Raw genomic sequence first — 23,285 nt, forward strand, 5'->3', positions numbered from 1 at the left:
TACAGTCAGTAGAGGAGCTATTTAGACTAAAGACTACAGTCAGTAGAGGAGCTATTTAGGCTAAAGACTACAGCCAGTAGAGGAGCTATTTAGACTAAAGACTACAGCCGGTAGAGGAGCTATTTAGACTAAAGACTACAGCCGGTAGAGGAGCTATTTAGACTAAAGACTACAGCCGGTAGAGGAGCTATTTAGACTAAAGACTACAGTCAGTAGAGGAGCTATTTAGACTAAAGACTACAGTCAGTAGAGGAGCTATTTAGACTAAAGACTACAGTCAGTAGAGGAGCTATTTAGACTAAATACTACAGCCAGTAGAGGAGCTATTTAGACTAAAGACTACAGTCAGTAGAGGAGCTATTTAGACTAAAGACTACAGCCGGTAGAGGAGCTATTTAGACTAAAGACTACAGTCAGTAGAGGAGCTATTTAGACTAAAGACTACAGTCAGTAGAGGAGCTATTTAGACTAAAGACTACAGTCAGTAGAGGAGCTATTTAGACTAAAGACTACAGTCAGTAGAGGAGCTATTTAGACTAAAGACTACAGTCAGTAGAGGAGCTATTTAGACTAAAGACTACAGTCAGTAGAGGAGCTATTTAGACTAAAGACTACAGTCAGTAGAGGAGCTATTTAGACTAAAGACTACAGCCGGTAGAGGAGCTATTTAGACTAAAGACTACAGCCAGTAGAGGAGCTATTTAGACTAAAGACTACAGTCAGTAGAGGAGCTATTTACATGTTTTCAACTGGTCCATGGGGGGAGGGATCGCACTCACAGCGCTCGGCTCTGGCATCTGCGGGCATTCATGTATGCCAGGGCTCGACGTTAAAACTTGTCCGGGAAAAGTGGATTTTTTGAAGGGACAAGTGAAAGAGAATTTTACTTGCCCGACGGACAAGCGGATTAAAAAGACAATAACAAAAAATAATTCGCGAATCACCAAAATGCAAGAATGAGTCTGCATTTATTGTAAGTGGTGATCAATAGTGGATAATAGTATAGTATATAATGAACTGACGGTGGAGCTGTTGACGCTCCGGAGCCGCTCATACCGAGCGCAGCTCACTGAGAAACTGCGCTATACATTCAAAATGTGAAGTTTTTATATTTATAACATATGATACAGTTAAACAACATCACACAACCAAGAGTGGGTTTTTCTGAATACCATCACGGCTGAAATTGACACAGATTTCATATGACAGCTCCATAAACAATTAATTATGAGTCACTTACATTTTAGATGCAATAGTGACTGTTTTTGTTCTCTTTCAGCAGCGAAAATAGTTCCAAACAGCAGAACCACAACACGTCTCACAGCAACAGTGTGTGTGTTACTGAATGAATCAGTGTTTGAATTAATCAGTTAAATCAAAGATTCAATGACCTGTTCGTAAATCACTGCCTCATTCTTGAATGAATCAGCCGTTTGAATGAATCAACTCAATGACTCACTCATTAAGACTCACCTGCTGCCCCCTACTGGTGGTTTTTTCCACGTATAAATATTCTTTTACAACATTTCTTAGTTGTGTATTCGTTCAAAAATAAAAAATGTATAATATTATTTAATGCAGTTTTAATTTTTTAGTGTAAATTATTTAATTTGATTGGTAACAGCCCTATAGTGTTTTATTCTAATTGAATGTACAGATCAAATTTAGGAATATAAAATAGAACTTGAAGCATAGCCTATATTTAATAGATATGGGGTAAATGGCCTTTATAAAAGGTAAAAATATCACAAATATGCAGATTTAAATATGCCAAAGTTGGTTGAAAACTGGTGAGAATATTGCTTCAGAATAAATCATATTTACAACACAAAAAAATTTAAATAAAATATAAATCTTTTTTTCCGGACAAGTGAATGAACATGAACATGCTTAATGTCGACCCCTGTAAACGGAGCAAAGTAAGTGTTTCAACTTCTCAAATTACTTCCTATGAAAGTTAATATTCCAAAGGCATTATAAGTGAAAACGCTCCAGACTGAACACGCGCTGAGAACGACTGCCGCGCCCACGCTTACCTCAGCTCTCCTGATGAATATAATCTGACTCCTGCTGCATTTGTGCCGTGACTCTCGCTCTCGGCTCACTCACATTATATTGAACACACACCTTCAGTTTTTAATTGTAGTGTGTGTTCTCTAACTGAACTGATTTTATGAAGATGAATGCGGTGGGAAAGTGATCCAGTAGCGTTGGCTGTGGGAGTGGCCTCGTAGGGCAGCGGAGCAATGCATTCTGGGAGTTGTTGTCTTTCATCCACGAGACAAAAATATATTTTCTGTTTTTTCTCAGACTAGAAGGCACCAAATTCAAAAATACTTTCACATTTCTAAAATATTAATGACCCAGTTTAGATACAAAGCTTAAATTCTTAAATTCTGTGTGAGATGAAGCTGCGTTAGACCGTCAAAGCCTAGAAGCATAAGCTGTAAAGTTCATCGCTTTCACACTTTAGTTCAGGTTGCTCACCTTTGGCCAATCTCTCTTCTTCAGCTGCCTGAGTTTCCTTATGATACCCTGTGTGAGGAAACGGCTGTAGTAATACGGCTGCAAAAGCTGCCAGCTTCTGAACATATTCCTCGACTGCATGAGTGCTACATCATGGAACAGGATGAAATATTAGTGATGGAGCATATACCTGCACCCTTCATCACCGTGGGATGCTTCATCAAAAGAAGAGGCTCTTTCGTAAATGAGAGAGTTGCAAGAATCATTATGAGGCAGATATTCGTGGCTCTCAGTGACTGCTGGGAGCGTGGGGTTTACCTGCCGATTGATCTGGAGGGAATAGCCATAAACCCCAAAACACTGCAGATCAAAATAACCGGCTTTAGTCTGGCACGAGTGACAACACGCATCAAGATGACAGGAAGTGATGAAGCGGTAACACTGGCCTGGCTGAAGGAGTGCGCTGAATTACTGCACTCAGAAACCTATTTCAAAGTGATGGACGCGCTGGTCAAAGACACCTACCCTCCGCTTTGGAAGACGAGACGCCTGTCCAAAGGTGAGCTCAGTAATGATAATGAATGTTAGCAGTGATTAAATGTTCAACCAAAGACACACATGACTAATCCACTGTCCTCTGATCATTTTCACAGGATGCTGCAATCTGCTTCAACGCCTCAACATGTTTCGAGGGAAACATCTACTTAAAACCCTGCAGATAATGTCAATTGATCCTTCGTTTATGTAGTCCCAGAGGATGAGGAAGAAAGAAGCAGAAAAAAGAATGAAAAAAAAATAAAAAATAAATAAAAAAGGTCACAAATCTCTTCATTGGAATGCCGCTGTGAAAGCGCCACGGGGCATTTCTTTTCCTCATGGATAGTCAATATACTTAATACGGCCAGATGGCAGTGCGTATCTGTATTTTCTTTTCCTCTCTCGCCTGTCTCTTCTCTGTCGCTCCTCACGCCTCCGTCTCCTTTCTCTAGCCTCTTCTGTTCTGACACACAGGTGTTGCAGATGCCGTGACTGGAGGGGTGTGGAGTTAGGCAAGGCAAGTTTATTTATATAGCACATTTCATACACAATGGCAATTCAAAGTGCTTTACATAGAAAGGAATTAAAATAGGGCTAAAAAATGCATAAAAAAAGAATACAATGTAAAGAGAATTAAAAGTAAAAGAACAGGTAAACTAAAACAGTTATAAAAAATTATTAAAAAATTATGCATAGATAAGGTGCAATCAGTCGGACATACAGTGCTCAGAGCTCATTCAGTAAATGCTCAGCTGAACAGATGTGTTTTGAGTCTGGATTTGAATGTGGTTTGTATTTAATCAGCATATCTGCGATGTATTGAGGTCCTAGCTCATTGAGTGATTTATAAACAAGTAACAGTACTTTAAAATCGATCCTAGATGTAACTGGAAGCCAGTGTAGAGACCTGAGGACTGGTGTGATATGGTCATATTTTCTGGTTCTGCTCAGAATCCTGGCAGCAGCGTTCTGTATGAGCTGCAGCTGTCTAATGGTCTTTTTAGGAAGGCCGGTGAGAAGTCCATTACAATAGTCCACCCTACTGGTGATGAAAGCATGAACCAGTTTCTCTAAGTCTTGCCTGGAGACAAAACATCTAATCCTTGCAATATTTTTCAGATGATAGTATGCTGATTTAGTTATTGCTTTGACATGACTACTGAAACTCAGGTCGGACTCCAAAATCACACCAAGATTCGTGACTTGATTTTTTGTTATCAGACCTTTAGTCTCAAGATACGCGTTCACCTTGAGAATTTCATCTTTGTTTCCAAATGTAGTGATTTCGGTTTTGTCTTTGTTTAACTGAAGATAGTTTTGGCACATCCAGTTGTTAACTTCATCAATGCATTTGCACAGGGAGTCAATGGGGCTGTAGTCATTAGGTGACAGTGCTAAGTAGAGCTGGGTGTCGTCAGCATAGCTGTGGTAAGCAATATTGTTCTTTTTCATTATTTGGCTCAGTGGCAGCATATACAGGTTAAACAGGAGTGGTGCAAGAATGGACCCTTGTGGGACTCCGCATGTCATGGACGTCCACTCAGACTTATGGTCTCCTATACTCACATAATAACCTCTCCCTTCTAAGTATGATCTGAACCATCTGAGGACCATCCCAGAAAGCCCAACCCAGTTTTCCAGCCTGTCTAGAAGTATGTTGTGGTCAACAGTGTCGAATGCAGCACTGAGGTCGAGTAGAACCAGAATTGATGTTTTGCCTGTATCTGTCACGATTCTCTGAAAGAGGACTCAAATGCAGGAATGAGTGATCAGGGGTTTATTGACATAACAGATGATGAAGACAGGGAATGGTGAGGAGGAGCACACAGTCCAAACAGTGGCAGATAAGGAACACAATAGCAGGCAGAAAGAGCAACCACTATAACCAGTTCCAGTAGATTGTAGACTGGAGAGCAGAACTGTCAGAGCACAGCAAGACCAGAGGAAACCAGCGATGGCTAGGCAGGAATCCTAGGGCAATGCAATCAGGTATCTCAGGAAACACACCAAACTGCTGCTAGACCAATAAAACAGGCTGCCAGGGAAGCTCTGCTTGCAGGACAGAAATTAGAGACACAGGAAACAAGGCAGGACCAAACAGTAGTACTCACATATAGCCTAACAGCACACGTAGGCACAACAAATAACGAACCAGCAACACATGAGGGAAAAAGCACACATTATAAAGGGAGCAGAGGACATGAGGAACAGGTGAACACACTCAGACAACCAAGGAGCAGGGAAGGGTGAGCACACTCAGATAAGGAACAGGTGAGCACACAATTAGTGAAACAAGGACTAAACAAGGGGGTGTGGTAACAGGAAACAAGGAGGTGGGACACAAGGAGCACAGGGCAAACACAAACTAAGACAGAGACATGTGTTCAAGCACAACACAAACAAAGACACACTAAACAGAGACAAAATAGACAGAGCTGTCAGAGGAGAACCCTGACAGTACCCCCCATCCAATGGACGCCTCCAGGCGTCCAAACCAGGCATCGAAATCCCCGATGACACCAACTGGGGGGGCAGGTGGGGCATAAACATTGAAGTCCCAAACTGGCCAGGGAACACAGAAGGAAAGGAGGGGCGGGTGGGAATAGAACCGGGCAAAATATTACTGGCTGGATTGGGAGGTGCTGGCTTAGGGAAACCATAACCAGAAAACACAGAGGGTGGGAAGGGAGGGGTGGGAACTTGACTGGGGAGACCCTTCGATACAGGGAATGGCCTAACGGGTCTGGGTTTCCAACTGGGCTTGGTAGATTCAGGGGAAATGACAGAATATGTAAAGGCTCCTGAAACAGACTCTAGGACTTCAGGGACCGACACAGTCTTAGGGATTAAACCTTGATTGGGGAAGGACTTGGGAGTGAACTCAGGGGCCATGGCCAGACTGGCAGGAAGGGTGTGTGTCAGGGGAATGAGTTCAGGAGAGACATAGACGGCCTCAGGCACTGACACAGAACCGTGCCCTGTGGCTGCAGGGATAGCTACTGGACTTAACTCTGGGGTGCCCTTGGGGACTGCAGAGATGCCCTCAATGGCCTCAGGAACAGATCTTGGGCTTGACTCGGAAAGGTCAGTCTGGGCTGCACTGGCGTTCTCTGGGACAGACTTGGGAGCGCCCTCCTGGGCCACACTGGCCGGCTCGGGGACTGACTCTGTAGCGGTCTCCTGGGCTTGACTGGCAGGCACTGGGGCGGCCTCCTCTGACGCGGGCTCTAGAAGGCCTCCTCTGAAGCGGGCTTTGGGATGGCCACCTCTGAAGCGGGCTCTGGGACGGCCCCCTCTGAAGCGGGCTCTGGGACGGCCCCCTCTGAAGCGGGCTCTGGGACGGCCCCCTCTGAAGCGGGCTCTGGGACGGCCACCTCTGAAGTGGGCTCTGGGACGGCCACCTCTGAAGCGGGCTCTGGGACGGCCACCTCTGAAGCGGGCTCTGGGACGGCCACCTCTGAAGCAGGGCTCTGGCACAGAAGGCAAAGCCCTCACTGGATTTGGAACAGGAGATGGAGCCGACACTGGACAACGCTTAGGGGCTGGAGCCTCTTGATTCAGGCCCTCCTGGAAAAATGGGCTAGGGACCCCTAGAAGGGCATCTGACCTGCCAATATAGGCCCTCCTCTTCCTCCACCTGCGAGGGCATGACAATTTGTACTTAACTCGAGCGGGCTCGGGGACTGCGCTCTCGGAAGCGGGCTCGGGGACTGCGCTCTCGGCAGCGGGCTCGGGGACTGCGCTCTCGGCAGCGGGCTCGGGGACTGCGCTCTCGGCAGCGGGCTCGGGGACTGCGCTCTCGGCAGCGGGCTCGGGGACTGCGCTCTCGGCAGCGGGCTCGGGGACTGCGCTCTCGGGAAAATTTAACTCTGTAGCCAGGACAGGCTTGACCAAAACTTGTGTGGCCTTGATAAGACCTGCAAGACATTTAGAGAAAGCCTCAGCAGCACTGTCAATGGGCAGCTTGGGGACGGCCTCTGTGAATATTACAGGAATGGCAGAAATGGTCTCTGACGGCATGACCTGACTGGTAACTGGCTTAAAAGCTTTCACAGGACTTGATACCGCTGGAGCTAGAGAATGGAGAATAGTAGGCTGCTTTGCACAGGCCTTTTTCTTCTTACGCTTTCGTCGGGTTGACCCTGTGTGCTTGACTGCCTCTGTAGTATCTGCAGCCAACTCGGCCAACCCAGGCAGGATAGCGGTGACCTTCATCGACTCAGTAACTGAAACAGGCCTGGCAGACTCTGAAGTAAAAGGAACAGATCTAATTGACTCAGGGACAACACTTGACTTGCCTGACTCAGGAATAATCTTGGCAGACACCGGAAAACCAGAGGTTGATTTGGGAGACTCTGAAGTGGCTGGAACGGCCATAATTGTCTGAGGCGCAAGTGCGGTTGACTTGATTGGTTCTTGAATAACAGAGGTAGACAGGTCTGGTTCAAGAATGGCAGAACGTGACTTGGACTTAGTGACTGCAACTAACCTGGTTGCCTGGGAGAAGATAGCAGTTGGCTTGACTGGCTCTGGGGTAGCCAGAGCAGTCTCAGATGACTCCGTGGTAGGGGTGATGGACTGGACCACCTTTCTCTCTCTGGACCTTAGTCTCTTGGTAGAGGCCAGGAGAGGATCATGAACATGACGTGACAGCCGGGGAAGAGTGGAGAGTTTCCTGCAAGTAGATTCAGATGGAATTGGCATACCTCCATGACAGCGAAGACAAAGGTACCGGGAGAAACCCCAGAAATCTAGACTCCTGAGAGAATCCATCTCCCATGCAGGCAGGGGGTCATCTAAGCAGGTGTTAAATATGTCCTTGAGCGCAGCATCATTATAATCTAGCCCCACAGCCATGGTCCAGAAAAACTGGGCAAAACCCCCTATACCCAAGCCCTCCTGGCGAAGAGCAGACAGGCATCGATGGCGGGCCACTCTCTCCCGGAGGTTAGCAGGTGGCAGGATTCTGATACTCATTCTGCTGAGTCCAATGCTGGCTGGTTCGTTCTGTCACGATTCTCTGAAAGAGGACTCAAATGCAGGAATGAGTGATCAGGGGTTTATTGACATAACAGATGATGAAGACAGGGAATGGTGAGGAGGAGCACACAGTCCAAACAGTGGCAGATAAGGAACACAATAGCAGGCAGAAAGAGCAACCACTATAACCAGTTCCAGTAGATTGTAGACTGGAGAGCAGAACTGTCAGAGCACAGCAAGACCAGAGGAAACCAGCGATGGCTAGGCAGGAATCCTAGGGCAATGCAATCAGGTATCTCAGGAAACACACCAAACTGCTGCTAGACCAATAAAACAGGCTGCCAGGGAAGCTCTGCTTGCAGGACAGAAATTAGAGACACAGGAAACAAGGCAGGACCAAACAGTAGTACTCACATATAGCCTAACAGCACACGTAGGCACAACAAATAACGAACCAGCAACACATGAGGGAAAAAGCACACATTATAAAGGGAGCAGAGGACATGAGGAACAGGTGAACACACTCAGACAACCAAGGAGCAGGGAAGGGTGAGCACACTCAGATAAGGAACAGGTGAGCACACAATTAGTGAAACAAGGACTAAACAAGGGGGTGTGGTAACAGGAAACAAGGAGGTGGGACACAAGGAGCACAGGGCAAACACAAACTAAGACAGAGACATGTGTTCAAGCACAACACAAACAAAGACACACTAAACAGAGACAAAATAGACAGAGCTGTCAGAGGAGAACCCTGACAGTATCAGTATTCAAGCGAATATCATTTATAATCTTTATGAGCGCTGTCTCTGTGCTGTGATGTGGTCGGAAACCAGATTGAAAATTGTCAAAGAATCCGTTTGAGTTTAAGAATTTGTTTAGTTGATTGAAAACAACTTTTTCGATGATTTTGCCTATGAAGGGGAGATTTGAGATTGGTCTGTAGTTGCTCAGTATGGAGTTATCTAGATTTCTCTTTTTCAGAAGAGGCTTAACTATTGCAGTTTTAAGGGCGGTTGGAAAAGTCCCATAGAGAAGTGAGGAGTTTACCACTTCTAGGAGATCTGCTTCCAAACAGTTAAACACACTTTTGAAGAAAGAAGTGGGGAGTGCGTCAAGGGCGCAGGTTGATGTTTTAAGATGCTGTACTGTGTCTTCTAAAATTTTACCGTCAATTGTTTCGAAATCAGACATAGTAATTTTCCGAGGGTTTGGTCTGATCTGACTGACCCCAGAGCAACTAGAGGATGTGCTGATCGCCTTTCTGATATTTTTGATTTTCTCTGAGAAGAAGGAAGCAAACTCACTGCATTTGCTGTCTGAGAGCATTTCTCTGGGAATGTGACTCGGGGGGTTTGTTAGTCTGTCTACAGTAGCAAAAAGAGTGCGCGTGTTGTTTATGTGTTTGTTTATAATATTTGAGAAGAAAGTCTGTCTAGCTTTGCCTAGTTCAACATTGAAAGCATGAAGGCTGTCTTTATAGATGTTATAATGGACTACAAGTTTTGTCTTCGGCCACTTTCGTTCAGATTTTCTGCATTGTCTTTTCATTATTTGAACTGCTGTTGAGTTTCTCCATGGTGCCTTTTGTTTGCCACTCTTTTTCCTGACTTTCAGAGGGGCAATATCATCCATTACACTCTTAACTTTTGAGTTAAAGGAGTCAAGGAGAAAATCAACAGAGTCTGCAGATATGCTTGGTTTTAGAGATAAAGCCTTCATAAACAGCACATTAGTGTTCTCATTTAAGCATCTCTTTTTGACAGAGACAGATCTAGCTTCAATGGCAGGAGAGATTGATATGTCAAAGAAAATACAGAAATGATCAGACAGTGCCACATCCTTAATAACAATCGATGAAATGTTTAGACCCTTACTGATAAGTAAATCTAGAGTGTGTCCACGATTGTGTGTGGGTCCATTTACATGCTGTGTCAAATCAAAAGTGTTAAGAACAGTCATGAGCTCTTTTGTTGTGCTGGATTCATTCAGCATTGTCTATGTGAATGTTAAAATCCCGAGCAATAGGATTCAATATTATCTATGTGAATGTTAAAATCCCCAGCAATAGCAAAACAGTCAAACTCTGAGGAAATTATTGATAACAGTTCTGTAAATTCCTCAATAAAGGCTGGTGAGTACTTTGGAGGCCTGTAAACAATGATAAGCAGGATGCGTGGAGAACCTTTTAACACAATACCCAGATATTCTAGAGACAAATATTCACCAAATGATACTTGCTTACATTGATAGAAATCTTTAAAAAGAGCAGCAACACCCCCACCTCTCCTAACTGCTCTGCAAACACTCATAAAAGTAAAGTTAGGAGGGGCTGCTTCATTGAGGACTGTTGCACTACAGTTTTCTTCTAACCACGTTTCATTTAGAAGCAGAATCAAGGTTGTTTGTGGTTTTTAAGTCGCTGACTAGAAATGATTTGTTCTTAAGTGAACAGATGTTTAAAAGTGCTAACTTAACAGTATTAATTTTTTCACCCACATTAGTCTTAGTTTGACAGGTAACAGGCAGCAGATTATATTGGTTTGTTAAACGGCCTGACAAGGCCTTAGACTTTCTTTCACGTAACAGAACAGAGATAGAGAAAGAGGCAGGCACACTGGGTTCCCACTTGTTTTGTATTTGATAAAGGTGCTGTTATCATAGCGGGGACCCAAAACACATCACTGAGAGCTGGAATCAGTTGTTTTTGGTTCACCTACAACAGATGGAGGAGGGTGTGGGCCCGGGCATTTTGGTTGATATCTGGGGGCTCGCAGCAATCGAGTGTGATAGTCTAGTTCCAACAAAAATCAGTTCCTCCATTTTCTCTGAGAAGCCCAGATGCGGGGATGCTGGAGAGAGGAATGACATGTCCGGTGAGAGGGGCTGTTGCTCTGGTGTTATCGGAAGCTGAAGTATGTTGTCCTGGCTTTGCTGACCCTTTTCAAGAAAGTCATCTTTGGGTGCTGAATCTTGGAGCAGCTTTAATCCATCACAGTCAGTCTGGCTGCGTCCGAAATCGCGTACTTCCATACTATATAGTATGCGAAAAACAGTACACGAGCAGAGTAGTATGTCCGAATTTATAGAATTCGAAAAACAGTATGCGAAAAGTACCCGGATGGCATACTACTTCCGGCGAGATTCTGAAGTGCGCATACGATGGACACTTTACTATCCCATGATGCCACAGGAGAGAGGAGCTGGCGTTATATTTGAAAATGGCGGAAAACGGAGATGCAGCTGTTTTCAAGTGTAAGTACTTTAGAAACAACTTTTTGTATATTTGTGCTTAAATTGTATTTGTTTAACATCATATAAGTAAACGACTGTCTTGTTAGAAGTTTATATGATGTAAATTAAGGGTGTCCTTTTCCAGCCAATTCAGAAAAATTATAGTTTTATCATTATTAGACTAATGTAAATCAGCAAACGTTACCGATAGCACTGTTTTCATTAGACAAAGACGTTCGTTGTTTAGCAGTTTAATGAGATAATTACACAACTTCAGTAAATTAAAACGATGTATTTCTCCTTTACCAGTGTTGATATTATCAAAATGTTGTTGGTTACATAGCAGACTACTGTTAACAAGTTTAAATTACCTCAGCTTGTCCATGTACCGTTAGCATTAATAAACTGACCATGGTTCATCACATGTTAATCTCTGTTGATTTTGGAGGGGCTGATGAACACCCACCCGTGTTTTAACCGAGAAGTGAGAGAAAGAAAAGATTCCTTCGGCTACTAGAAATAATTGCTAAACAATGATGTTAATAAAGAAATCAAATGATAGTGTCTCTTTTCATTTGATTCATAAATTCACTGGCATGCTGTTTAGCAAGTTATATTACAAAACACTTAATTCCTAGGGCTTTATAGTAGCTAGATTGTCAGTGGTAAAGTGCTAATATATGGCCTTGAGTATTTTTTTAAAGCGTTCTGTATGTTTTGATGGTTTTTGAAACAAGCTAATTGCACGTGTATCTGAAAAATATGCTGTCTAACTCTGAATACGAGTGCTGCACTGTAACGTTAGAGAAAGAAAAAAACACACTCCAGACACCATTAAAATGTATTTGCTTTATTTTTGTGTATTTAACTTTCAAATGGATACGTAGGATACAAAGCTGAAAATAAAATCACATAACTTTGGCATAAAGTAGTATAACAGAGCGTAAAACACCACCAAAAGGAAAGGTATTAAAATGTTTTTTATTATAGTGTCATCACGAGGAAAGAAGTTTAACTTCAGCAGCTTCGGTAAGGTCACTTTCACAGGTTTCAAAAAGATCTAAAAGGACTTTGATAACTAGTAATCTCATTTATAGGGCATCACTTTAAAATAATTCAATAACGTTAACGTTATATGTTTCTTTTAAAGCGTGTACAAGATGAAGACTTTACGCTCTCTGTAATTTTTTGGATTTCCACTTGAAGTAAATAATTTTTAAAACATGAAGCTCAAATATGTGATATGTAGCTATAATTTCAAATGTTTGGCACACAAATTCACACTCAGCTTAAGCCATTGTGCCAGTGGTTGGTGGGTGTCGCCTTTAGGGACCACTGTAGCTCCATTAATAGAGACACGCATACACATTTTTTTCTGAGGTAATATTTAAAAGCTAAATACATTATAATACTTGCATTATTTGAGAAATTCCGCACAAGCTCTCGACGTAGGCGTGACCTGCGAGGAGCTGACCGACGCCTCCTCTGGACTGTGAGCTCGAACGATGTAAAAACACAGATAAAAGCGAAGCAGATTTGAAAACATCGCTGGCGAATGTGTGCAGTCGGTGGAATGGGCTCTTTAAATCTCCGCGCTGTCATGACGGCGTCTATGTGACCCCACGTGACAATTCCATCATGGCGCATGTAGTACGTCCGACTCCATTCATACTACCCGTAGTCATACTATATAGAACTTACTTTTTTAACGGTCGCGAAGTACGTTCTAATTCAAATATAGTACCTACTCACATAGTACGCGATTTCGGACGCAGCCTCTGTGGTGAGCTCTGTGGGCAGGGCTCAGCTGGGAGTGTGTCAATGAGCATTTGTTGTGGCTGCGTGGTGTTATCATTGTCCTTGTGGGATGTGTCAACCAAATGTCCATTTAGAATCTGAAATGAAGTCCTGTGGTCATCCATACTCTGTATCAGGTTGAGTGGGTTAAAACACACAGCTGAAGGATGATGAAGGGAAAAATAAATATTGTCCTTTAGCACTCTTGCACCATTTTAGTTTGGATTGAGGCCATTTGATGTAAACAGTTGTCTCTGATTCCAGAAGAGATTGAAGTTATCGAGGTTGTATAAGAGGTTGAAGTTCACTCCATTCATGTTACAGGTTTTTTGCAGCCATATATTAAGCCCAAGCAACATTGAGAACCTAATTGTTCCTCTTGCAGGCAGTGGTCCACTGATGAACGGCTGAACTTTCAGTTTTCTAAGTGTTTCAAAAAGTTCATTCAAGTCTGACTTCATGATTTCTGACTGCTCTCTCTGAATATCGTTCTTCCCGACCTTGAGCGCCTGTTAGCATTAGTGTTAGCTGCGGGCTGATGCAATCCGTGTTCGATCACATTCATCACGTTTGGGGATTCCTCACCCTCATTCATTAATACTTCAAATCTGTTTTCGAGATGTATAGACGGCGGTAAAAAACTAGTGTTTGCAATCCTTGTGTCTGGGGTAGAGCATGCAACGGCAGCAATATATGAAGCTCGTGACAATCTGATGTCTCGAGTGTGTTTGGGTCTTGCCCCCTGTTTGTGCCATCGATTAGTGTGTCGATCAGTTTCTTGTTTCTCTATCTGTTGAGTAGCACTAAATTTATGGGACTCACCGGCTGTGTGCAGAGGGCGTTCGTGATGAAGCTCTGCTGTGTGATTCGTCCGGTTTGGTGGTTCCGCAAATAACTTTGTTTCAAGAACTGCAATCCTTTGTAAAAGTCTGTGGCAGTTTGTGCAGCAAGAAGATTCCTTAGCTAGAGGAGGCATTTTCTTATCCTTTCGATAGTAGGCAGCTGTGTTTTCCCTTCCGGAATGTAAGCTGATGACAGTGTGGAGGCTGGTCAGATGAAATATTCCACTTTTTTGAAGTAATCCAGTCAACAGAGTTTTTAGTTTTATCGTTGAAGTCAAGCTTTGTTTTTTGAGCACTGTTTTGATTTGCTGAAGTTAAAATTATGAGATAAAATATAGACGCGATAGAGCAAAGCGCTGAGCAGTAAGTAGGCTATTGCATTACAAGTGTATCAGTGTGTGTTGTTTTTTTGTTTTTGTTTTTTTTGGGGATGAGAAAAACATATATCACGATACTGCACATTTTAAAAGCACTGATATAATTGAATAGACGTGAGCACTCACGTTTCAAAAAATCTGACTGTGGCGCTGTTGTGCGTTCTGCTGGCTTGCAAAAACAATTCTCCAGAAAGATTCAGTTTGAGAGCAATTTCGCAATCAATGAATAGCACAATTATGCAAACAAATTCTTATGAACAATGACAACCTTTTCTTTACCCTGATTTAAATCGTGTTATATATTTCGTATATTTTCACTAATATGTTTCACCATTTGTCTGCTTAACTTTTTCCCACAGGAGCTCAGTTTCTATGGCTAATTTCTCCACTTACATTTTCTGAGTTTAATTTCTTTTTCTCATTTTTACTGGACTCATCTGTTCAGCTTCCCCCCACAGGTGGCGCAAAACTAAATGATTACCTAGCAATCATAGCAGAGCTATCCTATGGTAGAGGGCACTTCTACACACACCATAAACTTTTTAGCCAAGAAAGTGGAGTGCGAGTCGCACAGTAGAACCAGTGCACATACTGCAGGTCAAACGCTAGCGTGAAGCTGCATCTGCTAGCTGCACAGGCCCAAACATTTCAACAGTTTTATCCAACAGGTTACAACCCCACTCACGTCCAGTGGCCTGCAGCTCCAGTGGCGCAAACAAGCGCGTGCCTTCCTCCGCTTAAGTCCGCTTAAAGCTGCTGTCCATAACTTTTTTTTGTTGAAGATTTACAAAAATCATATAATGAGAATGTACAACATGAATCCATTTTCCAAACTGTGTTTTTGTCTTACCCTGAATCATTATGGTACACTTATAATAAGTATTTATATTGTGACAGTTTTAGGCCAGACTGGTAGGTACCACTGCGGAGGAGCACAGTCCCTGTGTGATCCGCCATAGACATAAACAGAGAGAAGTAGCTCCGGCTACAATGTTCTTCCGCAAGATGCATGCAGTTCTGTTTATTTACCACTAGAGTGCAAAAAGTTACAGACTGCAGCTTTAAAGGGTAACTAAACCCTAAACCAACTTTTTTTAGTTAATGATCTGCAAGACTGGGGCTTTATTAATGCTGTTTATTGATTAGAGTAAATATTTTGACATTTGGGTATAAAGTGTTTTAATTCTATAATATATGGTGTAAAAACGTCTTAGTGCTGCCCTCTTAAGGTTGAACGGTAGCTACTGCAGTTGAATTTTCCTATTGGACGTTGTGGTACTTCGTGACGTAGGATGGTACTTCCAACGGCTCACTATCCACGCCCCTGGCACGAGCTCACCACGCCCTGAGAAATGTTTTCCCGTGATCACATGATGAGAACGGCTTCAGTCCAGTATGAGCGCTCATGTTAAATGAAGTAGAAACATTATGAATGAAACTTTCCACACACCGATTCAGTGGAAAGTTTCCACACAGTAAGTAAGTGGAAAGTTTCCACACAGTAAGTAAGTGGAAAGTGTCCTGTTAGGGGTTAACAGCTTATGACCCAGGACCAGTAGTGAAGAAATGAAGACAGAGTCAGGATTGCAATTAAATAAAAGAAAAATTTACTTAAGAATAGTTTGCAGTTTCAAACACAGAAGCCAGCTTCAAGTCTCACAAGGAGTTCGTAGGCCGCGCTCCCTCTCTCACCGTCTCCTTGCCTCGCCCTATCGTACATACAATTGTCCCAACAGTTATACCGTTTTCAAGGTCTTATCCACGTCATTACTGCAATGTGGATGGTTCTGATTGGCTCAGAGACAATGCACAGTCATGGTAAATTTCCACTCGAGTCAGTTAATCTGATGCACGTTTCCACTGACGTGTCACTTGTTGATGCTCTCACCCAGAATTAGGCCCGTAGTGACCTTCCAGATCTGTAGCAGGCGCCAGCTTGCCCAGAACAACAAGTCCACTCATCTCTTAGGGTGCCCATTGTACACCATTCTGATCTGGAGCATAGAATATTGCGCACATACACAGATACACAGTCTCTCCAAGGTTGGAGCTGATTAAGCTCCAGTTCTAACTAGTTCTTACCAAAACATACTGATAACATGTGCTTTCCTTTAGTGAGAGGGACACACAATAGTACAGGCAATATTCATCTTGAGTCTTTAGTGTTGCAGTAAAAGGAAATATAAAAGGAATAAAACATAATAAATTAAATGAAAGACAAATCCATATTTCATCTCTGGAAGCCGGGCTAAGTGAGCAAACGCTGTTACTGCACTCCTGACATGTTAGGGGTGTGTGATACCTCAAATCCAAACACACGATCTTGTTGCCAGTGTTTAGTGACACATCACACAACTCTAGGCCAGACCCTCAGTCACTCTTCAGAGACCAAATACACACTTTAGAAAACAAGAAACTAAAACAAAATCATAACTGGATAGAATCATTATAATAATACAGGATAAATATTGATTAAAGTTTTGATTATGAAGTTAATTAGGATATAAATATATACAGGTATATTGAAGCGGCAGTGGATTTCAGAATCCCCCCCTTCAGTCCACACAGTAAGTAAATGGAAAGTTTACATGAAGCAAGTAAGTGGAAAGTTTCCACACAGTAAGTAAATGGAAAGTTTCCATGCAGCAAGCCAGTAGAAAGTTTCTGCAAAGCAAGAAAGTGGAAAGTTTCCACACAATAAGTAAGTGGAACGTTTCCACGCACCGATTCAGTAGAAAGTTTCCACACAGTAAGTAAGTGGAAAGTTTCCACACACCGATTCAGTGGAAAGTTTCCACACAGTAAGTAAGTGGAAAGTTTCCACACAGTTAGTAAGTGGAAAGTTTCCACACACCAATTCAGTGGAAAGTTTACACGAAGCAAGTAAGTGGAAAGTTTCCATGCAGCAAGTCAGTGGAAAGTTTCCACACACCAATTCAGTGGAAAGTTTACACGAAGCAAGTAAATGGAAAGTTTCCACACACCGATTCAGTGGAAAGTTTCCACACAGTAAATGGAAAGTTTCCACACAGTAAGTAAGTGGAAAGTTTACACGAAGCAAGTAAGTGGAAAGTTTCCACACAGTAAGTAAGTGGAAAGTTTACACACAGTAAGTAAGTGGAAAGTTTCCACACACCGTTTCAGTGGAAAGTTTCCACGAAGCAAGTCAGTGGAAAGTTCCCATGCAGTAAGGAAGTGTTAATTGTCTCTCCCAGGTTTCTCCTTTTCTACTTTCTCTTTCAGGCAAACTCCCCAGCGCGAGGTACCATAAAACGGTCTCAGGGGCCTTCCTGGACAAGCAACCAGGCCCCTTCTCGGATGCCAGCTTGCCAAGCTCGGCACTCCTGGGGGGTATTTAGCAGGTGGCTGTCCTATGCTCCTCAGCTTTTCGGGGGGTATTCCGGGTTCGGGCCAAACTCAAAGCTTGAAGCCCTCCCCCTGGACAGCACACCCAATTACGTATTTAAACTCACTCTCCATAAGTGTGAACTTGTGGAATGCTATAAGTAGACATGAAACGTATATTGAGATATACACACCATTATGTCTTTGCCATGTTCTGATCATAAAATCTTTTTTTCCAGATGTTTATTAAATAGACTTGAACACTGTTTAGACTTATTTGTCCATATATTATATACCTGAAGATCTATTGGGCAATCTTTTTTTATTACGAGATAAACAGGAGTTCTGTCTCTAGATCAAGAAAAGGCATATGATTGAGTTCATGAAAATCTTTTTAATGTCTTAAAATATTTGTGTGTGGTCACAGATTTATATCTTATATTGAGTTTTTATATTGTAGTATTTCTGTTATGGTCTAGGCAGGCGGTGGATTAAATGAACCAATACCTGTGTCGAGAGGCATTAGACAAGGGCGTCCACTTTCCAGCAATAATACAGTATAATAATATAGTATAATATAATCAGGATTACAGTGAATACGCTGCTGTCAATCATCTCTCTGCTTGGTCAATTACAGCAGAGAATATCAATGAGTTTGTGTTCATCTTCTTCAGTGATGCTCCTTTGCTATATATTTTAGGACCTGTGGACATGAACTGGCTTTTGCAGCAAGAAAAAACCAAAATGTCCTGACTTGAGATTTTGTGTGGTGACTCAAGATTCTTGCAGAGCAACACCTTAGCAACCACCCAGACAACAACTGCATAACACCTTAGCAACCAGCCTGAGTACCCTAGCAGCTACAATTTTTATAACTTTGGCAACTGCATATTAGATCTAAAATGGTTTAATGGTTTCTACCGCAACCACGTAACTCTATCTGGGTCATGAGCCACTTCCTCTTTTTATATTACTCAACTCCTTTTAACAGTCTAGCTTTTTAGATTCAGGAGGAGTCAGGTAGGTGTTTAATATTCTCTTTTCTTGATTATATTATCTCTGGTTCTACACTGATCAGTACTGCTCCTCTTATGCCTATGGTTCAGATAACAACCAAGCCTACCTGGGTGGTGTGGGTTAGCCTTCCGGTCATTGCACCACAGCTGGCTCTTCTAAAGCTCTTCTAGCTAAGCCTGCTAAAGCATGCCCACGGCCCACACTTTTGTGACTGGTTGGCAGCCTTGACCAACTTTGTCTTAGTCTGTTGGGATATCTCTGTACAAATCTGTCCTTTTCATGTCTTTTTCAGACAGTCATCTCATGTCTTCTTTGATCTTCTGGTGTTGTGGTTTCGTATCTGGCTTCCGCTTGCTACTTGCTGCTCTCTTTCTCTCCTAAAGATATTTTTTAAAGACCCCATTTTATAATCAGTACATACTCAAACTGTCTCTACTTTAACGTACATGTGGTTTCTACTTGCGTTAGCATATTCCTGGGTGCCTTAATTGTTACATTTCTTGTGTTAATGGTGTTAGCAATACACACTTTTTTTCTGCCTTTCTAGACATTTATTTACCGACTGTCTACATATTTGTCATTTAGATACACACTTCAACGCTAATACCCCATAACCCATATTTATCCACACACGTAATGCAACATACATAATCTGTACAGGATGTGGTCTGTGTTTTTGTCACCTTATGAAAACTTCATGGCCCCCAGAGTTCTTCCAAAATCTGTAATGCTTTGCTTTTTATGAAAGATTTTCTTATCATTTAGATTTTTATCTAATAGTTTAGATGAGAACACCCCATTTCTTTTGACAGCACAATAACACCCCAGCAGTCACATAACAACACCATAGCAACCACCCTGAGTACAATAGCAACTGCATAGCAACCACAATGAGTACCCTAGCAACTGCATAGCAACACCCTAGCAAAAATCCAAAATACTGTAGCAACACCTTAGAAACCACTCTGAGTACCCTATCAAACACTATCGGTTTTCCGATAGACTGTATTGACTTCAAAATGGTCAAACTTCAAACTACTTCAAACTGAAAACCTTCAAACTTTAAACTTTAAAAAAAATGTATCCAGCTTTCTCAAGCCAACTTAAACTTTTTTTTTTTAGTTAAATATTAACTCTTTCTTGCAGAGCTCTAAAGGCGTGGTAAAGTAGTGTCTCAAATGAAAAAGTAAATCACCACTACTGAAGCATGTCGTTTGTTTTAGACGTCAGGTTTATATGGTTTTGAAGAATAATGCAGATGAATCTAATGTGGTTTTCAAATTTAGAATCAGTGGTTTTGATTCTGTGGTTTTTGCTACCTCTGATATTTTGAGCATTATGCTACATTAGGAGTGAATGCACTGGGAAAGTTACCGATGATGAAGTTGTGGATGATTAAAAGGATGGGTGTGATTGCTGAAGCTGGGCCCAGTGCTGCTTCTGTTGAGGAAGATATGCAGGAGGAAGGAGGGAGAAGTGAGACGGCTCAGGATGAGGAACCATCGAGAGTTTAGGGGAACACATTGGTGGCACAGGTGTATTCTTGAAGTCTTGTGTTGAACCTCCTGACATTCTTGCATGACTTCTCTAGCACAGTATCAAACAATATTGCATCGCCCTTATTTTTTCTACATTCTTAAAAATGCATCTTGCTTTAGTAATGTTTATTATGAAATTCCCGAATAAAGTTCTAACATCATTGACCAGATTGCATGAGGCATGAACATGAGCAAGAATGTCACGCCGCCCATGTCTTCATCCCTCAGTGAGATTTAAAAAATGAGAAGCCCCTCCTGATAATGCTGACATTGATTATATATTGAGTTGTTGTCGACAGCATAATCACCTGACCTGGGACTTGATGCTATCCTGTGCCTTATCCTGGAGCTAAGGGGCCAAGCCCAACTCCTGAAAAACAACCCCACCCCATAATCCCCCTTCACCAGACTTTAAAGTTTGGAGGTCTGGAGCTGTTGACACTGCGGAAAGTTGGTGACTTCTGCACAATGTGAATGTGTCTCTGTTTCTCTCTCTCTCTCTCTCTCTCTCTCTCTCTCTCTCTCTCTCTCTCTCTCTCTGTCTCTCTCTCTCTCTCTCTCTCAGAGGAAGTGGGCATCTCCGTCACATTCAGCACTTCATGTAACAGGAAAGAAACACTCAAAGCTCATCTGAACACACATCGAGAGCTTCAGAAGAACTGAATCTACAGACAACAGAGAAGATCATTTAATGAGAGAGAAGAATGAAGATCATCTGGACTTTCACTCTGCTGATGATTCCTGGTGAGAATCTGAACTCAGAAGAACCAGAACAGAGATTAAATAATGAACACAAGTCTTTATCCATAACTAATATGGTGAAATTACCTTTGAAATGAATCTCCCTTCAGTGTGTATTAGTGTTGTGTTAAGATGCTGGTTTGTTATAGGTGTCGTGAGCTCCATGAGAGTGACCGGATATTCAGGAGGCGGAGTCATAATCTCATGCAAATATGATGAAAAACATACAGAGAATGAAAAGTATTTTTGTAAAGGACCGTGGTCAGACTGCACAGACCAAATCAAGACTAATGAGAAAAATAAATGGGTTAAGAAGGATAGATTCTCTCTGTTTGACGACAGAAGTTCAGCCGTCTTCAGAGTGACCATCAGAGATCTGAGTGAAGAGGATTCTGGGACGTACTTTTGTGGAATTAAAATCTTTGGACTGGATTCCTTCACTAAAGTAAATCTGAAGGTTATAACCGGTGAGTAACTGAGACTCAACATCACGATACTCAACAATGGGTGTGTTTACATGCACATCAGTAAGCTGACAACGCAAGTAAACCGCATTTACATGACATTATTAAAAAACTGGGTTATTTCCTTGTAGTGATGTCAAAAATAATAATGTCTAAATCTGACTCTGAGTTTTTCAAACGTTACGTCAGTTGTGAAGTTTAATAAAGCGTGTCAGCATGAGATTTAGGAGTCGTATTATCCTTCATGCTGTTAAAGATGCAGCGGTTTGACTGAACATCTTCTACTTTTGCAGCATTTACATTTACATTTACATTTAATCATTTAGCAGACGCTTTTATCCAAAGCGACTTACAAAAAAGGGGAGAGTAATAGAAGCAACGGAACAGACAAGGCCAAAAACCTGTAAGAGCTGTAAGAAATCTCAATTAATTAGCACAATACACATTTTTTTTTTTTTTTTTTTAAAGACAGACATCTACAACAAAAACTCACGTACGCAAAGTGCCGACCACTGGATTTTGATAGCTATGATAACAACCCATTAGGACTAAGGCTGTTGCCCCAGCTGTTGTCGTTAATGCAGATTCAGTGGCCCAATGGGTTGGTTTTGTATTCTAGCTAAACGCGCAGCAATAGCCATCTACAACAAAAACTCACGTACGCAATATACAGAACACTGGATTCTGATAGTTATGATTACTATGTAACATACCCGCCTGAAGGCGCAAATCCGGATGAGAGACGTAGATATGATCCAGGAGTGTACGCTTTTGGTCGTTGCTGTGGTGATCAGTAAGTGCTATTCTGTATTGGTCAAGTGCAAATGGAAAAGATGTGTCTTAAGATGTTTTTTAAGAATGGCTACAGACTCGGCAGCACGAATTGAGATCGGCAGGTCATTCCACCAGGTAGGAACGGTCCAGGAAAATGTCCGTGAGAGCGATTTCATGCCTCTTTGGGATGGAACCACGAGGCGCCGCTCGTTCGCAGAACGCAAGCTTCTGGAGGGTGTGTAAGTCTGAGCAAGTGAATTTAGGTATATTGGTGCCGAGCCAGAGGTTGTTTTGTAGGCGATAACTAGTGCCTTGAATTTGATGCGAGCAGCCATTGGCAACCAGTGCAGTTTGATGAAGAGAGGCGTAACATGTGCTCTCTTCGGCTCATTAAAGACCACTCTCGCCGCTGCATTCTGGATCAGCTGCAAGGGCTTGATAGTGCATGCTGGAAGCCCAGCCAGAAGAGCATTACAATAATCCAGTCTGGAGAGAACAAGAGCTTGAACCAGGAGTTGTGCAGCCTGTTCTGATAGGAAGGGTCTAATCTTTCTAATGTTGTATAAAGCAAATCTGCAGGACCGGGCTGTTGCAGTAATGTGGTCAGTGAAGTTTAACTGGTCATCAATCACAACTCCAAGGTTTCTTGCTGTCCTTGATGGAGTTATGGTCGATGAACCAAGCTGAATGGAGAAATTTTGATGAAGTGCTGGGTTGGTTGAGAAAACAAGTAATTCTGTCTTTGCAAGATTGAGTTTAAGATGATGCTCTTTCATCCAGTCAGAAATGTCTGTCAGACAGGCAGCGATACGAACACTGACTGTAGGATCATCTGGTTGAAATGAGAAGTAGAGTTGAGTGTCATCCGCATAGCAGTGATAGGAGAAGCCGTGTTTCTGAATGACAGAACCTAATGATGACATGTAGATGGAGAAGAGAAGTGGTCCAAGGACTGAGCCCTGGGGAACCCCAGTAGCTAGATTATAAGACTTAGACACTTCACCTCTCCATGACACCCTGTAGGACCTACCAGAGAGGTAAGACCTGAACCACTGGAGAGCAGATCCTGAGATCCCCGTCCTCTTAAGTGTTGACAGGAGGATCTGGTGGTTAACTGTGTCAAAAGCAGCAGACAGATCCAGCAGAATGAGCACTGAGGATTTGGAAGCTGCT

General features: G+C 42.5%; 2 protein-coding genes across 3 annotated transcripts in view; one reads left to right on the plus strand and one right to left on the minus strand.

The window, feature by feature from the left end:
• Window positions 1-23,285, plus strand: part of LOC137040884 (polymeric immunoglobulin receptor-like) — a 40,492-nt gene that overhangs the window by 7,473 nt on the left and 9,734 nt on the right. For both annotated transcript variants that reach the window (XM_067416645.1, XM_067416646.1), the window contains exons 3-4: window positions 20,699-20,877; window positions 21,024-21,341. In XM_067416645.1, coding sequence (XP_067272746.1) covers window positions 20,838-20,877; window positions 21,024-21,341 — 358 coding nt within the window. In that variant the 5' untranslated portion in view covers window positions 20,699-20,837. The remainder of the gene's footprint in view (window positions 1-20,698; window positions 20,878-21,023; window positions 21,342-23,285) is intronic.
• On the minus strand, window positions 6,231-8,745 carry LOC137041810 (microtubule-actin cross-linking factor 1, isoforms 6/7-like). Its single transcript, XM_067418481.1, has 3 exons — window positions 8,398-8,745; window positions 6,796-8,257; window positions 6,231-6,473 (listed from the first exon to the last, which is right to left on the minus strand). Exons 2-3 carry the CDS (start codon window positions 7,978-7,980, stop codon window positions 6,231-6,233), a joined length of 1,428 nt encoding a protein of 475 aa, XP_067274582.1. The 5' UTR covers window positions 7,981-8,257; window positions 8,398-8,745.

This window comes from Pseudorasbora parva, chromosome 15, assembly GCF_024679245.1.
Source record: "Pseudorasbora parva isolate DD20220531a chromosome 15, ASM2467924v1, whole genome shotgun sequence".
NCBI classification, from domain to species: domain Eukaryota; kingdom Metazoa; phylum Chordata; class Actinopteri; order Cypriniformes; family Gobionidae; genus Pseudorasbora; species Pseudorasbora parva.

Excerpts from the sequence above, each read along its gene's own strand:
- LOC137041810 (XM_067418481.1), bottom strand. The coding sequence starts at position 7,980 with ATGAGTATCAGAATCCTGCCACCTGCTAACCTCCGGGAGAGAGTGGCC. Across the intron at positions 6,474-6,795 it reads AGCCCGCTGCCGAGAGCGCA|AGCCCTGCTTCAGAGGTGGC; the intron begins GTCCCCGAGCCC and ends CTTCTGTGCCAG.